General features: G+C 36.7%; 1 protein-coding gene across 2 annotated transcripts in view; it reads left to right on the top strand.

Annotated features, from left to right (window-relative positions):
• Nucleotides 1–7,918, top strand: part of GLDC (glycine decarboxylase) — a 1,044,727-nt gene extending 1,036,809 nt beyond the window's left edge. For both annotated transcript variants that reach the window (XM_044061077.1, XM_044061078.1), the window contains one exon: nucleotides 7,171–7,918. In XM_044061077.1, the coding sequence (XP_043917012.1) occupies nucleotides 7,171–7,314 (144 nt within the window). In that variant the 3' untranslated portion in view covers nucleotides 7,315–7,918. The remainder of the gene's footprint in view (nucleotides 1–7,170) is intronic.
• Nucleotides 7,919–16,309: the final 8,391 nt, after the last annotated feature.

Below are 16,309 nucleotides of genomic sequence, written 5' to 3'. Positions count from 1 at the left end.
CAAAGTCCATTTTCAGTGGAGACCTGAGGAGAAATGCTTCAGTCTACATAACATACAATAAAAATAAAATGCAGTAAAAAATCAATAAAAATAGAATACAAATATGGTAAAACATTATGACAGAGTACCACACCTGAGGGAACAACGGTATACAATCAAAAACATAGCACCTTAAATATTTCATGGAAAATATTCCCATTGCAGTAGTATACAATATAATAAAAGGTAATTTAGTTTGTATATCAAATGTATCATCAGGAAAAAGACATTACAATGGTATAACAGTAATGAAAGTATAATTTTGAGGGTAAAGGTTCCATCCATAAGAAGCGAAAAGTGTAAAACAATGTACAACATGTGAGAAAGTAGATGAGAAAAATGAGGAATGAGAATAAGTGAAATAGAAGGAAATAATTCTAATAGATATGAAGAAGAATGACACATGTAGAGGGGAAGAAGAGACTACAGAGATGTCAAGTGGGAGCTTGGCATGGGCAGGACCAAGACTTTAGGCAGTAGTGTTTTAACTCTTTTAAATTGGTGTGGTTAAGAGATATTTCTTATGTTAGGGGGAAGTGTTTTCCAACTATGTGCTATAGAATACTTGTAAATAGATTTTCCAATGTTCTTTTGGGGTTTTTTATGTCAAGAAGATCTGTCAGTTGAGCAGAGATGGAGGGGGATGTAGTAGGACACAAGGTTGGAGAGGGAAGGGCAGGAATAGGGGCTGAAGAGAACAAAATGTGTAATCTGCAGTTGAGGGAGTAGTAGTTGATGAGAGAATTCAGGCCATTGAAGCTTCTTAAGAGTGAGACAGTGGTAAGAGTTAGGAAGATTTGCAGCAGACCTGGCTGTTTTGTTGTATATTTTGTCAAGTTTGGACAAAAGAGTAGATTGAATGTTAGTAAGGATAGGGACAGCATACAGTAAACAAGGTAAGATGAGTGACTGAGCCACAGCAATTTTGGAGGTAGGCGTGAGGAATTTCCAATTTCTGTAAAGTAGGCCAAGTTTTTTCAATGCATTGTTGGATGTGTAGATCAAATTTTAATTCATAGTCAATTATGGTGCTAAGTAGTTTGGTATGAGATTCAGCTTTAATGATAGTATTGTTGAGGGTGATGATGACAAAGGAGGATTTGTGTTGTGCCAGTGTTTTACGAAAGAATAGAAGGAGTTTTGTCTTTTTAGGATTTAGTACTAGTTGATTATTGGAGAGCCAATGAACAGATTGTTGCCTATTGGAGAGTTAGCTGGAGAGCCACCTAATTCAGGAGGTGGAGAAGTTGAGGTCTGAGAGATTATTTAGAAGTTTATAGTGATAAACTTTGTCAAAAGACTTTGAGAGAACAAGGAATAAGCAAGAAATATGCATGTTATCATGGGTCTCTGCTGCTGTGTGGGTGAGAGAGAGTAATGCAGAGGAAGTACTGTGGTGGAGCCTGAAACCATGTTGGGTAGAGATAAGCAGGTTGTTGTCCTAGAGATGTTTGAGTAGCTGGGTATGTATGCATTTCTCTAGAATTTTGGAGGTGGGACAGAATGGCAATGGGTCTGGAATTAGAAGGGTCAGTGAAGTTCCTGCCCTTATGTAGAGGGGTTGTATAGAAGGATTTCCATAGCCTTAATATAATACTAAGTTTTATTTAAATATAGCCAGTGCAGTTTTTCTTAAGGTTAACAGTTAATGTTTTCTGAAAGCATACAAGCTGCTTTTCACATCCAAATTTTATCAAATTCTTATGCTCATTTCTTTATAAATGTTTCCTGCAGTATTGCTGTTTGCACTTTGCATTTATTAATATAATTCAAAACTGTTACCCTCTTTCTATATGTGTAAGGTTATTTATGTTCCAAGATAATATTGATACCATAGCCATTATGATAAGAAGTTGTTGTTTTCTCCTGTTATACATGACAGCTTTTTTGAATATGTATTTCCAACTTTTGTGTTACATGCACACACTAATGTTTGGCAAGCTGATCTTTTAAACAGTTTCTTGTCCTTTCCATTTGAACCAATGTCACATTCTATAAGACTATTTTTAATGAAAACCCTCAAACAAAAAAAATATTAACTTAAAACAAACCCACAAAAACTATGTCGTCTACAAAAAATGAAGGTTGAACCCTCCAGGTAGGTACAGTTGCCCCAAATTGACAGCTGCACTCATAGACATTACATAACCTAAAGTTAAGTTTATCCATGCTAAAGTGCATATGCATAGCCTGTGCTCCTAATTACACCGATTAGTGTCTGTTCTTTTCTTTATTCTTTCAGATGTAAAAAGCAGCTTGCAAGCTTTCAGAAAACATCAACTTTTAGCCTTAAGAAAAACTACACTGGCTATATTTAAATAAAACTAAGTATTAAGGCTTCTAGGGAAGCTGTTGTCTCTTGTTGAGATCTAGTAATTTCAAACTTTTTTTTTTACTGAACTGCTTGCCCTTGTACCTTAAACTTTTGTATTTCTCAAAGCAAAGACTGCACAGAATTTTCAAGATTAATTGCTTGCACTTACAGACAACGCATCTTCGTGGAAACATAGCAATGAGAAAACAACACTAACAACTCTCCAGATGCATGACAGAATGTCAGTTTCACTCAGAACAGAATGCACAAGTGCCTTCAGCTGCAGACTTTGTTTCCCACCAATGATTCGCTAAAGAAAAACAAGCTAATATCATTGCATATGTTAGAAAGGTAGCACTTCTCATGGCTTTCATTATTTTGTCTTATTTTCCAAGCACACTTGATTACAGAAAATACTTGATTTTAGATCAAGTCAACGGCAATAATCCAAACATTCACCCTTGCAAAAATAAGAACAAAAAATCACAACTCTACATATAATATACTTGTTGCACTTTTACACCCCACCCCCACCCCAGCAGCCCAAAATGACAACATATTAACTTAAACTTACTTTTGTCCAGCATTTCTTCTCTTTTTACATTGGAAAGCCTGTATTACAGCTGCAAATGTACATGTTTAATCTACTATCTTTATCACATACAACAATCACTGAAGACTTACCGCCACAACAGCATTTAAAGTACAGCACAAAGCTGCTTTACTATATAACATGTAGTTTATCATGAAATGTTTTATGCAAATACTATTAAGAGTAAAAATTTTATTTTTTTTCAGTGTCTTTCTAACATTATGACGTAAACTGGGGTATAGGCTTTACAGTCCATACATAAGTTTAAGAAAGTCAACAAAAGTCCAGTCTTTCTTGGACACTTTCTTGTAAAGCTGTAATTCACAAATGTAATTGATGCTTTATAATCTTTCATTTTTTCACTAATTTCAGTGTTGATAATCTTCTTGTTCATCTCCATTTCCCAACACCATACTCTGGTTCAAGTCCAAAATAATCCTGATTCTTCTAACCATTTTTTCTGTTTTTTTTTTTTTTTGTCTGTCAACCATTTTCCTTTGGAACATTTGAAAAAGTTTCACTGGCAAAATCTCTCTATGAACTTGACTGTCAAAAGAATGAGAAGCAATGTACCCTTGTGTGTGATGGCTTAATTTTTGTTTGATAAACTTTTGTATTTCCATCCTAGCATGTTCTGCATCAAATATGTCAGATCATACAGGAAAAAAAATATTCTAAAAGACTCCTGCATTACCTGTTGTCTGACTTCATTTATAGCAGTTTTCCCACCATTCTCATGCTGTATACTCATGCCAAAACATTACCATGACTTTTCCCCATCCTTATAATTGAAATTTATTCCAGTCATTACCATGACTTTCCTTATCCTTATAATTGAAAGTTATCCCAGTCATCAGTTCTCCTTCAGCTCAGCTTTAGGAGTCACCTTAATATTTTTATTATGAATTCAGTTATACACTCCTTTTCCACATCTGTTTCTTCCCTATAATTTCTTTTACACTACTTCAGATTGTTCCTCCAGGCCCTATATTTCCTTTACTCCAGTCCAACCTCGCTAATATGTACCTGTGTACACTATTCCAAACACATTTCTCCCTGATCCATGTTCTTGCACTTAGCTTAACTATTTCCTCCACAGAAAAAACAGGGGTATTACTTTTCTGCCCCTTTTGTCATTAATTCCATCTCCTTTTCTAAATCCATGGTTACTCTGACATTCTGATAATTTCAATCCCTTTTTGCTTCAGCTTTTGCCCAGACAGTGCGAGATTAAATCTTCCCGCAGACACACACACAAACACACACTTCTTTAAACCTTCACCCATCATCCTCTCCAAAGTCATAAACTCTTTGTGAAAAAATAATTAGTGTTTGTATTTTTGTCCATATGTATTCCTGATTATTACTTTACTTTTGTCATATTTCATTAACCCACTTTTGATTACTTCCAAAACTTTCCTTTCCCTGTCATAGCCACTAGTATCACTAATTTCCCTCTTTAGTTCCTAAAGGCCGCGGTGGTGCAGCAGTTAGCATTGTTGCCTCACAGCAAGAGGTTCTCCTGTTTGATTCTCGGCTGGAGAGCCTTCTGTGTGGAGTCTGCATGTCCTCCCCGCAGTTGAGTGACATTTAAAGACATGCAGGTAGGTACGTGCTTGAATGGGTGTGCCTTCTTTGAAGGTTGGGTGTCGGGCTGGCAACTCGGCACCATAAAAATCCACTGCCAATCATTAGTGGACCAGAGTTCTGCTGTGGCGACCCCTAACCGGGAAAGCCGAAAGACATTACTAGTTCCTAATTGTCATTCACCACCTTCATCCTTCAGTTTCTCCAAACCTGACTTGCATCTGTGTAACACTCTGTATCAACTTTACTTCTTGAGATAACTGCACCTACTTTCTCCCTTGTTTTTTTCAAGAGCCTCTTAAACCAAATTTGTCATCCCCCCTTGCATTCCAACACCTCACCTCCTACACCCCAAAAGTTAAAGAAAAAACATGCATTACTCTCAGTAACATCTTTCATCATCAAATATGTCTTCACCTTCCCCTTAAAAAAGAATCATTGGATTGGATGTTTGATTCTTCATCTTTGCCTTGTTTGACTTGAATCCATTGTCATACTCTGTAGGCATTGTGAGCTTGTCTTCCATTTGTGCTGTTGCCAAGATAACTTAAAGTAGGTACATACATGCAAAGGTAAACTGCCCTAATTTCATAGGTTATGATGCTTTTTTTCTCTGACTAAATACCTGAATGTTATTTTTAGAGAAGTATTACAACCTTAGCCATTTTCTAAGCAGTTTGTTGGAGGGTGTTGTTAAAGATCATCAGTACAGTTGAATGTACCAAAACAACAGGCGAAAACCTCTTGTGGTGCCCCTCCATAAAGGTATGACAAATAGAAGATGTAGGGATGACAGGTCAGTGATCTTTCCATTAGTTGTAGAAATTGTGAGATTTTTCTAAAGAGTTCAACAACCTTCTTGGTAAGTATTTCATTCCAGCATAAGCATGGTGCATTCTGTGGTAGGTTGCAGCATGATCTTTGACTTGCGTTGAATGTGAAAATGAGGAAACATGAGGTGCTGTGGTGTAAGCAGTTGACCTGCATTTTATCAAAAGTGATTGACAACACCAACTGTCTTCTAGAAACTGATGCTATTGTACATAATTGGCCACTCAGTGGTTTAGAGAGTAAAGCCTTAATTACGGCCTGCATGGCCTGGGTTTGATAAACAGCTCAGGCGTTTGATACGCTGGCAGGGGAGTACCCATGCTTGGAGGGGGATGGAAAGACTCTGTCTGTCTGTGTGTCTGTCTGTCTGTCTGTGTGTCTGTCTGTCTGTGTGTCTGTCTGTCTGTGTGTCTGTCTGTCTGTGTGTGTGTGTGTGTGTCTGTCTGTCTGTGTGTGTGTGTGTCTCCGTCTGTGTGTCTGTCTGTGTATGTGTGTGTGTCTGTGTGTGTCTCTGTCTGTGTGTGTGTGTGTGTGTGTGTGTGTGTGTGTGTGTGTGTGTGTGTGTCTCTGTCTGTGTTTCTGTCTGTGCCTGTCCAGGAGCATACAGTGCAGTATGATTTCCCTGGTGGAGACCAAGAAACAACCACAGAATGCTTCTGCACAGAGCATGGAGGCTTGCTGACATCAGCCCTGGGCGTTAGCAAGGGGGAAATTCAGTAGACATCACACTTGCATGTCCCATCCAAGGAACTTTGCTGGGCACACCAGTAATATGATGCTGATCCAGGATGCCTCTGTTTCCTCCCTGGCCTTAGTCTGTATCAGAGAAAGTCCAAAGGTATAAGAAGAGGGGTAGGTGCACCTGGTGAATGAGGAAAAGCACCATGGTCAGCGACTGGTCAAATGTGACAAAGACTAAGCAAAAAAAAAAAAAACAACCTATACATAAACTGGTGTCTTCCAAATCTAAAGCAAAAGCAGCCTTTGGTAACATTTCCCATATAAGCAGTCAATGATATTGAGAGGTTAAAATCTATTTGCTGTCCAAAACAGTCTCAGAAATGGTGAGAAACACTGCATTTCTGGTTCCATACCAACACATTTTAAGAAATGCATCTTAAAGTAATACTTAGCTGCTTACAGGCTCAGAAAGGAGGGCACCTTGGGTATTTTATTGGAAGCTTGAACAACTTTGCTTGGTGAAAAAGAAATTCTAGGATGCGAGTCAAAAAAGTCCCCTTCAAAAGTAGAGCAGTAATCTTCTTAAACTGGTAAACTGCCCATCCACACATTGATCTTACATGCATTTCTTATGTTCACACTTCAGTGTCAGGTTATTGGTGGGGGCCTCTTTGTAAGGTGACAGAGATGATCCAAGTTTTGAATATGATAATCTGTACTGTAACAATGAACTATCTATGTATTTATCCTTGGAGAAGATGTGACATGTTCACATTCTTTCAGTACTTGTATAAACACATTTTGTAAGAATGACTTCTAATAAAGAAGTATGAAAAAATAGCGGTACAGAACTGGCTAAAGGGGATGCAGGAAGGTGACATTCACTTACAATAAGAGAAGTGAGAATGCTGAGCAGTCTGTCACAGGATATGTGCTGAAGGGGCTTGTTCTTGAGGAGATGACAGTTAATTAGAACTGGCCTAGCCTTAAGGTCTCTTACTCCTTGCAGTTCTATATTCTGTGTATGTAGTTTTGGTTTTTTTGTTTTTTGTTTTTTTTTTTTGCTAGTCTAAGTTTGCATTGCAGTCAAAAGTTAACTCACCTATCTTCCCTACTTTTCATTCAGCCATTTGTAAAACCTGAAACCAAATTCTGGCCTACAATTTCACGGATTGATGACATCTATGGAGATCAGCACTTGGTCTGTACCTGTCCCCCAGTGGAAGCCTATGAGTCTCCATTTACAGAGCAGAAGAGAGCTTCATCATAGGACTTGACAGAGCTTGCACTGCACTTTTGTACTCGGCAAGATATTTTCCTGGAACCTTCTTATCAAGTCCACTGATCCGGCTGTGGGTGGTGGATTTTATGTTGTGACTATTTAAGAATCATTAGTTGATTTTTTCATACTGCTGCTAAGCTAAATTGTGAGGGAAAAAAGCGAAGTGAGCCTAGCATGTATATGGTGGGAGGCGACTGCTTTTATTTTGGAAACTGCACATATTCACTGCCTGAGTTGTGGCTTCCATCTTCTGCTTTGTTGTCATCCTCGGCACCTTGTAAATTTATTTTGGGTATTGGCTTCTGCTTTAGGCAAGGAGTGGACATAAATGTAGATTGCTTTTGTTTGACACTTTGGTGTCTTTCAGAAAGCTGAAAATACATGTTTGCTATTTTAAATTAACATATTCACAATAGTTGTGTACAGTTGATGCTGTTTTCAAATATTTGAAAATAAGAGTAAATTTTCTTTTTCATTGCTGTAGTTATTTAACCTTTATAAACTGGCATTTCTGTTTCTGTATTAAATTTAACTAAATGCAATTTTTAAACTGTTTAAAGTGTTTCAATAAAACATGTTATTTTCTAATGTCTTTCGTTTTCAGCTTTACTTTTATAAATAATAAAAAGTGATGCCTTTTGTGGTTGCCATTGAGATTTGTTAGAATATATTGGTGACAAACTGAAAAATACATTCAAGTCGTAAACACACACTGACACTCATTACATTGTAGCCAAGTGTAGCAATGATATGCATATATTTTATGGAACACTGTTGGATCACCTGTAACACTTGAAATGAAAATGTATCACTATAAACTAACAGCTCAATTTTGGAGTTGGGGGGGGGGGGTCAGTGTCCCTGTGAAACTGCTACATATATTTTGCATATTCCATATAGTGCTGTGCTTGGGGGGTTACTAGCCAGTTGAAGAGGTAAGGATTTTCTTCTGTCTTCTGACTATTTCTTTGGTTTGACTTTTCTCAGCTTGGGGAGAGAGGGAATTTATTCTCATCCTCCTTTTTAAAACTCAAAAAATGTAAGGTATGTTTCTGCGGGGGGGGGACGGGGACGAAGAGCAACACATGAAAATTGTACTGTATTTTTTAGATATTTTTTGCCAGTTGCTTGAGTTCCAGTTAACTGAGTGTTTACTGAAAATGTTATTTTCTATAACGCTTTGTTTCTCATTTTTCCAATGCATCTCAGCTACTTCAATATTATAATGTTTGCACAATCCCAAATGCAATAGTCTTGCCACATTATTATGCCTTTCAGTATACAGTCTTTCTGCATTAGTATGTCACAACCAGCAACAAGATCTGCAACCGTTTCCAATTTTGTTTTACAAAACCTGCATTAGTGTGTTTCTCAGACATGTTCAGTGGATTTTGTAAACCATCGTATATGTTGTCCACTATCCTGAGCTGCCAATATTAGTCTTTCCTCTTTTGATTTAAATTCACCTCTCCTTAACCATTCCTGCTTTAAATCCTGCTCAACATGAGGCTGTTCGTGATTTTTTTGTACTTGCAACTATGTTTATGCATTTTCCATATTTCTTGTCTTCTCATTGATCCTTCACCTTTATATTCTTTCTTTTGTTTGTTTTGGCGCATTCATTTGCTTGCCCAACTTTTATGTACTTCTGGGTTGAGTTCCATTCACGCTTGACATCTATATGCTTCTGCTAAATTAAGCAGGGAAGTCACCGTAGGCTTATTCTCCTCTTGTTTTAAAACTTTCTCTGTACTTGGATCTTGTGAAGTCAGCAAATATGTATGCAGTCCTATGATTGCAGATGTATACTTGTAATCAGTTTTGAGGATGCCCATACCTCCTTCAGAACTGGGGATATAATCTTGATATACACTGATTTTTTATAAATCATTTTATAAGCATGAAGCATTTTTCTTGTTTTCCTGTCCACCTGATCCAATACCTTTTGGGGCCAGTCAATCAGACCAAAACTGTAAGTTAGAAAGGGAAGAGCAAATTAGTTTATATCTTGGACTTTGTTCCTAGATGTCAGAGCAGTTTTCAATACTAATTTTAGTCTTCCAGAATATTCCATAGGAAGTTTTATTCACATTTGTTCGTTTTATTGTTGATCCTTCATGTGTTCCCAAATATTTATACACTCCCTCTTGCTCAAGCTCTTTTATATCACATTCCTGTCCCAAACTGACATTTTCTTGGTACTGCAGCTTTCCTGCTTTAAAGGTTGCTTTTGCACATTTATCATGACCAAATGACATTCTTATATCACCTGAGAAAGTTTTGACCACTTGCAGTTGTGCTTTCAGTTCCTCATCTGATGAACTGTACAGTTTAAATCATCCACATAGAGAATATGAGAAATCATTGCACTGTTTTCTGGGAGTCAGATTGTAGCCATTACCTAATCTATTAAGTATACATATTAATGGGTTAAGGGCAAGACAAAAGAGCAGTAATGACAGAGTCATCATGGATTATCCCCCTTTGAATTTTTATCCCTGAGATAATAATTTGTCCTTTATCATGGATTAGCTGCAAAGTGGTTTGCCACTGTTTCACGGTCACTGTAATGCAATCAATCAGTGTAGGGTACATCTTATACATTTGTAAGCACTCTTTTATCCATGAATGTGGAATGCTGTCATATGCTTTTTTGTAGTCAGTCCATGCCATACTTAGATTCTTCACCTTTTTACAATTCCCCATTATGACTTTATTTAGCAGCAAATAATCCTTTGTTCCATATGATTTAAAATGATCCTTTGATTTATAGGATTTTCTTTTGTTAACCTGTTGTTCTATCACCATGATTGAGTTTTCTACTAAATGACTATAAACTCTTTCAGCATCAATTCCAGTGTATAGTTTATACATAATTGGAAGGCAAGTTATTGGTGTCCTTTCTGAATGCCCCTTTTTGATGTTAGACTTTGGACCCAAAGTTAAGAAAAGTCTGACCAGCAACAGGCAATAGGGCAAGACATTGTCTGTTGCCTGGGGTTCTTTTTTCCACCCCTCAGTGGACCTTCTTCCATAATCAGAGGGGAGGGAAAAGATTATTGTTTTGTGAATCCTGGCAACTTGCCCAGGGTGCTTCAGGTGATAACCCCCTCCCCAGGGCAGAGAGAGGAACTTCCATGGATGCCACCCTAGAAGTAGAAGTGGTCCAAAAACAATCAGGTCTTTTTGGGACAGTTCTCTTAAATCCTTTCAATGCTCCCAAAGGCTTATCTGGCTGCTGCACTCTGCAGGCAGTTGGGGGCTAGTGCTTAGCCATCCACTCCTAAGTTTGGGAGGCCATCACCACAGACTCTTGGGTGCTGAGAATCATTAACAGAGGTTATGCTACCTCTTTCAGTTTTTTTCCAGGTTATTCACCAAAAATTCCTTCCAGACATCCCACCCCAGCAGCAAAGGGAAGCAGGGTCAGAAATTAAAAAGCTGCTAGTAAAATGAGTTATCCTGGAGGTCACACCAGACCAGAGAGGATCCTATGTCTTTTCAAGATTCTTTTTGGTGCCCAAGAAAAACAAAGATTTCAGATCTATATTGGAAATTAAACCAGTTCTTCAAAGAGACCAAATTTTGGATAGTCATACTGCAGTCTGTTTTTCCTTTGAGCAAGGACAAGTGGATGTGCTTGTTAGACCTCCAGGATGCTTATCACACAAAGATATCCAAGCACTCCAGGAAATTTCTGTGTTTCCACTTGGGAGCCAGCCAATATCTGTTTTGAGCATTGCCCTTGGGTATCACCGTACCTCTCCAGGTGAACACCAGATGTGTGGTAGTGGTAGCAGCCCGTTTAAGGCTGCAGGGATTCTGGGTCTTTCTATACCCAGATGACTAACTCCTTATGGTGAGTTCAAGGGCATCACTAGTTTAGCAAGAGATTGTTTGCTCTGTCTGTGCCTGTCTTTAGGTATTATGGTGAACTAAGATGGCCAAACTAGTGCCAGTTCAAGCTTTAGAATTTATAGGTTGCCATCTGGACACTTCTACTTGTATTCAGCTCTACTGAAGATTGTATTACAAATATGTACTTTGCCATTTTGTGAAAGGGTTTTCATTTGTTCCCACCAAATGATGTGATTAGTGAACACACTTACTGATTTTAAATTATGTATTAGAAAGTTGACTCTGCAAGATTAAGAAATCTGTTGTTAACCCTAATACCCATCCTGTTCTGCTTGGTTTTCAAAAACAATATGAGAAGAATATTAGAAATATGGTGAAAGGTAAGCCTAGTAAATCTTTCATTAATGAGTTCAGAGGAGTCTTCCTTTCTAAAATTCTTTTCAGCAAATAAGACTTTATGAGTGATGAAACATGATTGGGGGTACAGTTTTCATGTACCGTCTGGATTATAAAGTAAAAATGTTTAACTCCATTTTGAGTAATGATTTTTCTACATCTGTTTCATTTAATGAGATTGCTACTGCATATCCTGACATTGATACCGTCTTGTATAACTTGATAGAAGGGAATACTTCCCAAGAAACAATGAATAATGCTATCCACAAACAAGGTCTGCAATTTTCAATCCCATTTTACATCCTACTCTTGTAGCGGGGGGAGTTCAAAAAACTGAACCTTTGTTGGTCTTTGTTAACTACAGTTTAAAAGGGGTGAGTAACTTTTCGCCATGGTTTCTGAGGGATGCATGGTGTTTTCTTGATAAGATGAGACATTTGGATTTTAACAATGGATTGACTTTTTAGACCAGAAGAGTCTAAGTTAACTGATGATATCACAGAAAAACAGCGTGTTTTGTTTAAAGACTTTCCAACCCGAATTACATCTCCATTGTTTGAGAATATGTTGAGTTTTGAGAGACACTAATGATTTTGAAAAAGACCATGTCTTTATGTGGCCTAGATATAATTCTAATGATGTCGTTTACCTACTGTTAGAACTGCTACTAATTTTGGAGTAGTAATGCAGGATAAGGCAGCTAACAGGAGTTCTGTTAATAATGTTAACTCATTAGAGAAAACAGCAAATACTAATAGTGTTGCCATTGTAATGGAGACTGATAGAGCTTGTCAACCTGAATGCACTAGTGAGAGACATGTTGACATTTCTAATGCACATGATAGTATTCCAACTACTGATCATAGCAATGATTCCACAGATGTTATACATCTAGTGCATACTGCTGTAAATACAAATGTTAATCTTTACCCAGAGGTATGGGTTGTTAAGGGTAAAACTAACCAATCTATGCAATCCTCTGACTCTAATGAACACCCTCAGTTGTCTTTTCAATGAGCAGAGGAAGACAGAAGGAAATTTTCGGAAGAATACACACCTCAGAAGACCCTGAGGAAAATGAACACTATTTAAACCAAAGATGAAATCCTACTATTGAATAAAGGTCTAAGTTTCATCCCTAGATGTCAGAGTCAGTTGACTGATACTGTTATGGACCTCAGGCTATTCTGTAGGAATGTTATGCTAAAACTTATATACAAAGATTCTACCAATAGTAATTTAGAGTTTAAGTTTAAGAATTTGAGTGAATTTATACCCAGTAATCATCCATTAGTTGAAGCCTACCTAAAACTCACTGAGGAAGAACTACATAGTTATTATGATAACAGAACAGATAATAAATCAACATCATTCTCAGACCTGACAAGGGTGGCAAAATAGTTGTCATGGATTCATCTGACTACACTGATAGGATGGTATCTATGTTAAATGATGTATTTTATGAGCAAGTCTCAGTTCATTATATAGAGCATACTATTAAAGATGTACAAGATACTATAAAAGATATTTACATGGGTCAATTAATAGATAAAGATGTATATGGATATCTCACTATCCCTTCTCTCTCCCAACCCAAATATACACAAGGACTTTTTTTGATATTGATATACAGTCCCTTTCAATATACGAATGAGTTGGGCTTGACGTATCTTGCAGATACTTAAAAGAATATAGTTTTTTAGAGTTAAAGTCCTGAAATATATGTTTTATGTTCCATTTACACATTTATTTATGATGGTGGCTAGCTATGGCTATGTGGCCAATATAGCTACTAACACATTCCCCGCCCACTGGGAGGAGCACTTGTTGATGAAGGGCCTCACTAGACCAACTTCACAGTATGCTTACCACCATGAATAATTTGACTTGTCTCAAATTTTACCCTTCAACAATTCAATGTATTGAGATTGACTTTTATTAACGATATTGAAAGACTTAATCCATCTATAAATACAGGTGGTGTTTTGGAAGAGCTGCCATAGCAATACTTTACTGCTTTGATCTAGTAAATATCATGAGGCCAAGCAATCAAGCAATCAGAGAATCAAGGCTGAAGATGATGGCTTTGAAACTGAACTAAATGGCCTTAAAGACAAGACATTTACTAGGGTAGGGTATGAGGGAGATAAGGAGATACACACAAATGATACATGATATAAGACACTAAGAGGGTGAAGTGAACCTTATTTTTGATAAAATCTATAAATAGTCCTAAATAGTCATATTGAGCGAGCACAATATGTTAAATTATTTATTATTTTTTTCAGACAGACCATTTAGATCAGAGAAATTATTAGAAAACATTGGGAAATCCTACATGTGGATGATGACTGAACAACAGGGTTCTTGTATAAGAAAAAAAAAAATAAAAAAAGGAAGTTATGTTACCCCACACCTAGTTTTGGATGTACTAAGCCCCTGCGGGACATTGCAATTTTGCTCTTATATAGATAGCACTCCCCATTTCTTCATATATCTGCATAAGAAACAACATGCATAGAGGCTAACTGTATTTTACAACATGTTGAAACATGTTCTGATTCTACGCTCATTCGTTGGAAGACTAACAGGGAGGATGAGAGGGAGGAACATGTTTACCCAATATGAAAAGCACACATAACATATTGGCCAAACATGTTATGATGAACAATACACATCATGTATTTTTGTTTTTATACTTTAGGGGATTGATTCCTAATCCAAGAGAGGGGATATTAAAGTCTACAAGACAGAGGCAAAAGAAACAGAATGGATCATATTACTAAAAGATAGATAAGGATGTGGCCTGAATGAAAGGGCCAAAATTAGACCCAAAATTAAAAGAGAAGGAATATTAAGTTTTTTATAGTTCCTAAAACATGCTTTTTATATAAGATTTAATGTTTTACTAATTTTTGCCACTGATTGGGGAAAGTATATATGGTGAAAGCAGTTTTAGTGTTTGTCACAGTTGTTTGTGATTATTTCTTTTTTTTACAAGTTTGATCCTGCTTTATTTGACCTGACATAAAAGGGTTTAGATTTTAACAATGTTTTATTTGTAGCAGCTCATATTGGTGATTTGTTTATAGTTCTCCTCCGCATGATAGGCAGAGTGGTTTGCCTTGTAGACACAATATCTGTAACAAATCAATTCATGTTTGCACCTTGATGGAACTGACTTTCAATAAAAATCGTTTTCAGTTTGAGAGTGAATTATTTAAACAAGTTCATTGTATGGAAATGGAATATTTTTGGAATTACATGAAATTATACATCCAATTGTTTGGCAAAATTTTTATTGTTTAGCAAGAGGAAGGTGACACAATAAATCAGTTGTTTGCATATTTACAAACGTATTTAAAGTTTTCCTATAACAAATAAATGGAATCTGTTCACTACCTGCATATTAATATTTCCAAAGCAAGGTTATCCAGGAAATTCCAGTTTAGAACTTTTAGAAAACCCATGTTTTGTAATGTGGTATTTGTAACCCCCCCCCCCCCCCAACAGTAACAAAACATTGTGAAGAGGCAGATTGTTTGTCCAGATTAACATCAGATGATGGAGTTTTTTTCTGTTGAATTTGGTAAATTGTGTGATACATTTTTAAATAGGAAATACCTGAGTGATATGTTGAAAATAAAAATGAGGTTGTGGGTTGTAGAAACTTGAAATTTACCCCTTTTCTACACAAATCCATTAAAGTAAACAGTGTTACACATAATCAACCTGTTTTAGTGCTGCTATGGTATTTACCTTTTTGGTTGACATAGGAGCAATAATGTCCGTTATTAAGAAAAATTGAGTTTGAATTTCTGATGTCTTGAAAGCAAAGCTGGGCTGTGCTCCCTGTTTTATTTTTAGGAGAAAAACATTCTTTAAATAAACTTTTGGAAATGTCTTATATATATATATATATATATATATATATATATATATACACACACACACACACACACACACACACACACACACTTGGATCTATTTCAGAAGACTGAAAAAAAAGACTGAAAATTCAATATACTGAATGATGGAATTTGGCCCTTCTCCACTTTTGTGCAGTCCTGGAGTTGGTATATATATATATATATATATATATATATATATATATATATATATATATATATATATAAATCTAACAGGGGGTAAGTATCTTGTACAAGTTTTTATATTGGCAAAACAGAAAATTAAAACAATTTTTGAGCACTCCAGTGCCATACATATGTAAGCAATGCCACTAAAATTAGATGATTTGTTTGAAAGCCTCTATTCTAAGCCTTAGTTTTGGCTTAAGCACTGGGGCTTCAGGCCAGTTGTTTTATATTAAGAAGGTTTGTAGTCTACACTCTTGTGGTAGGAGAGGTAGTTTACATACTTCTAATTTGGGAATTGCTAGTTGACAGTTTAGTGTATCCGTTACTCTAAAAGTGTCTTTGTTCTGGTTTAAGCGGTTGGGCTTCAGCCCAGTTATTTTACATTAAGAAGGTTTGTGGCCTACACTCTTGTGGGAGGAGAGGGTAGTCCCTACCCTTCTGAACTGGGAGCTGCTGGTTGAAGTCTTATTGTGCGTGCTTATATGAACTGTTTTTTTTTCTGGAATTATTGCACTTTGCTGTAGCATAGACTTGATTTAGACCTGCTGAATCTATTTCTATTTGTATAACATGAGCACTAAACCAGGCCATCTTTTGTTAAGAAGGGTTTGCCTACACCCTAGTGGCAGGAG

The sequence above is a fragment of the Protopterus annectens genome, chromosome 2.part0 (genome assembly GCF_019279795.1).
Source record: "Protopterus annectens isolate FY-2018-M chromosome 2.part0, PAN1.0, whole genome shotgun sequence".
Classification (NCBI taxonomy): domain Eukaryota; kingdom Metazoa; phylum Chordata; order Ceratodontiformes; family Protopteridae; genus Protopterus; species Protopterus annectens.
Note: the sequence above shows the minus strand (reverse complement) of the source record. Positions and strands in the feature narration are given on the sequence as shown.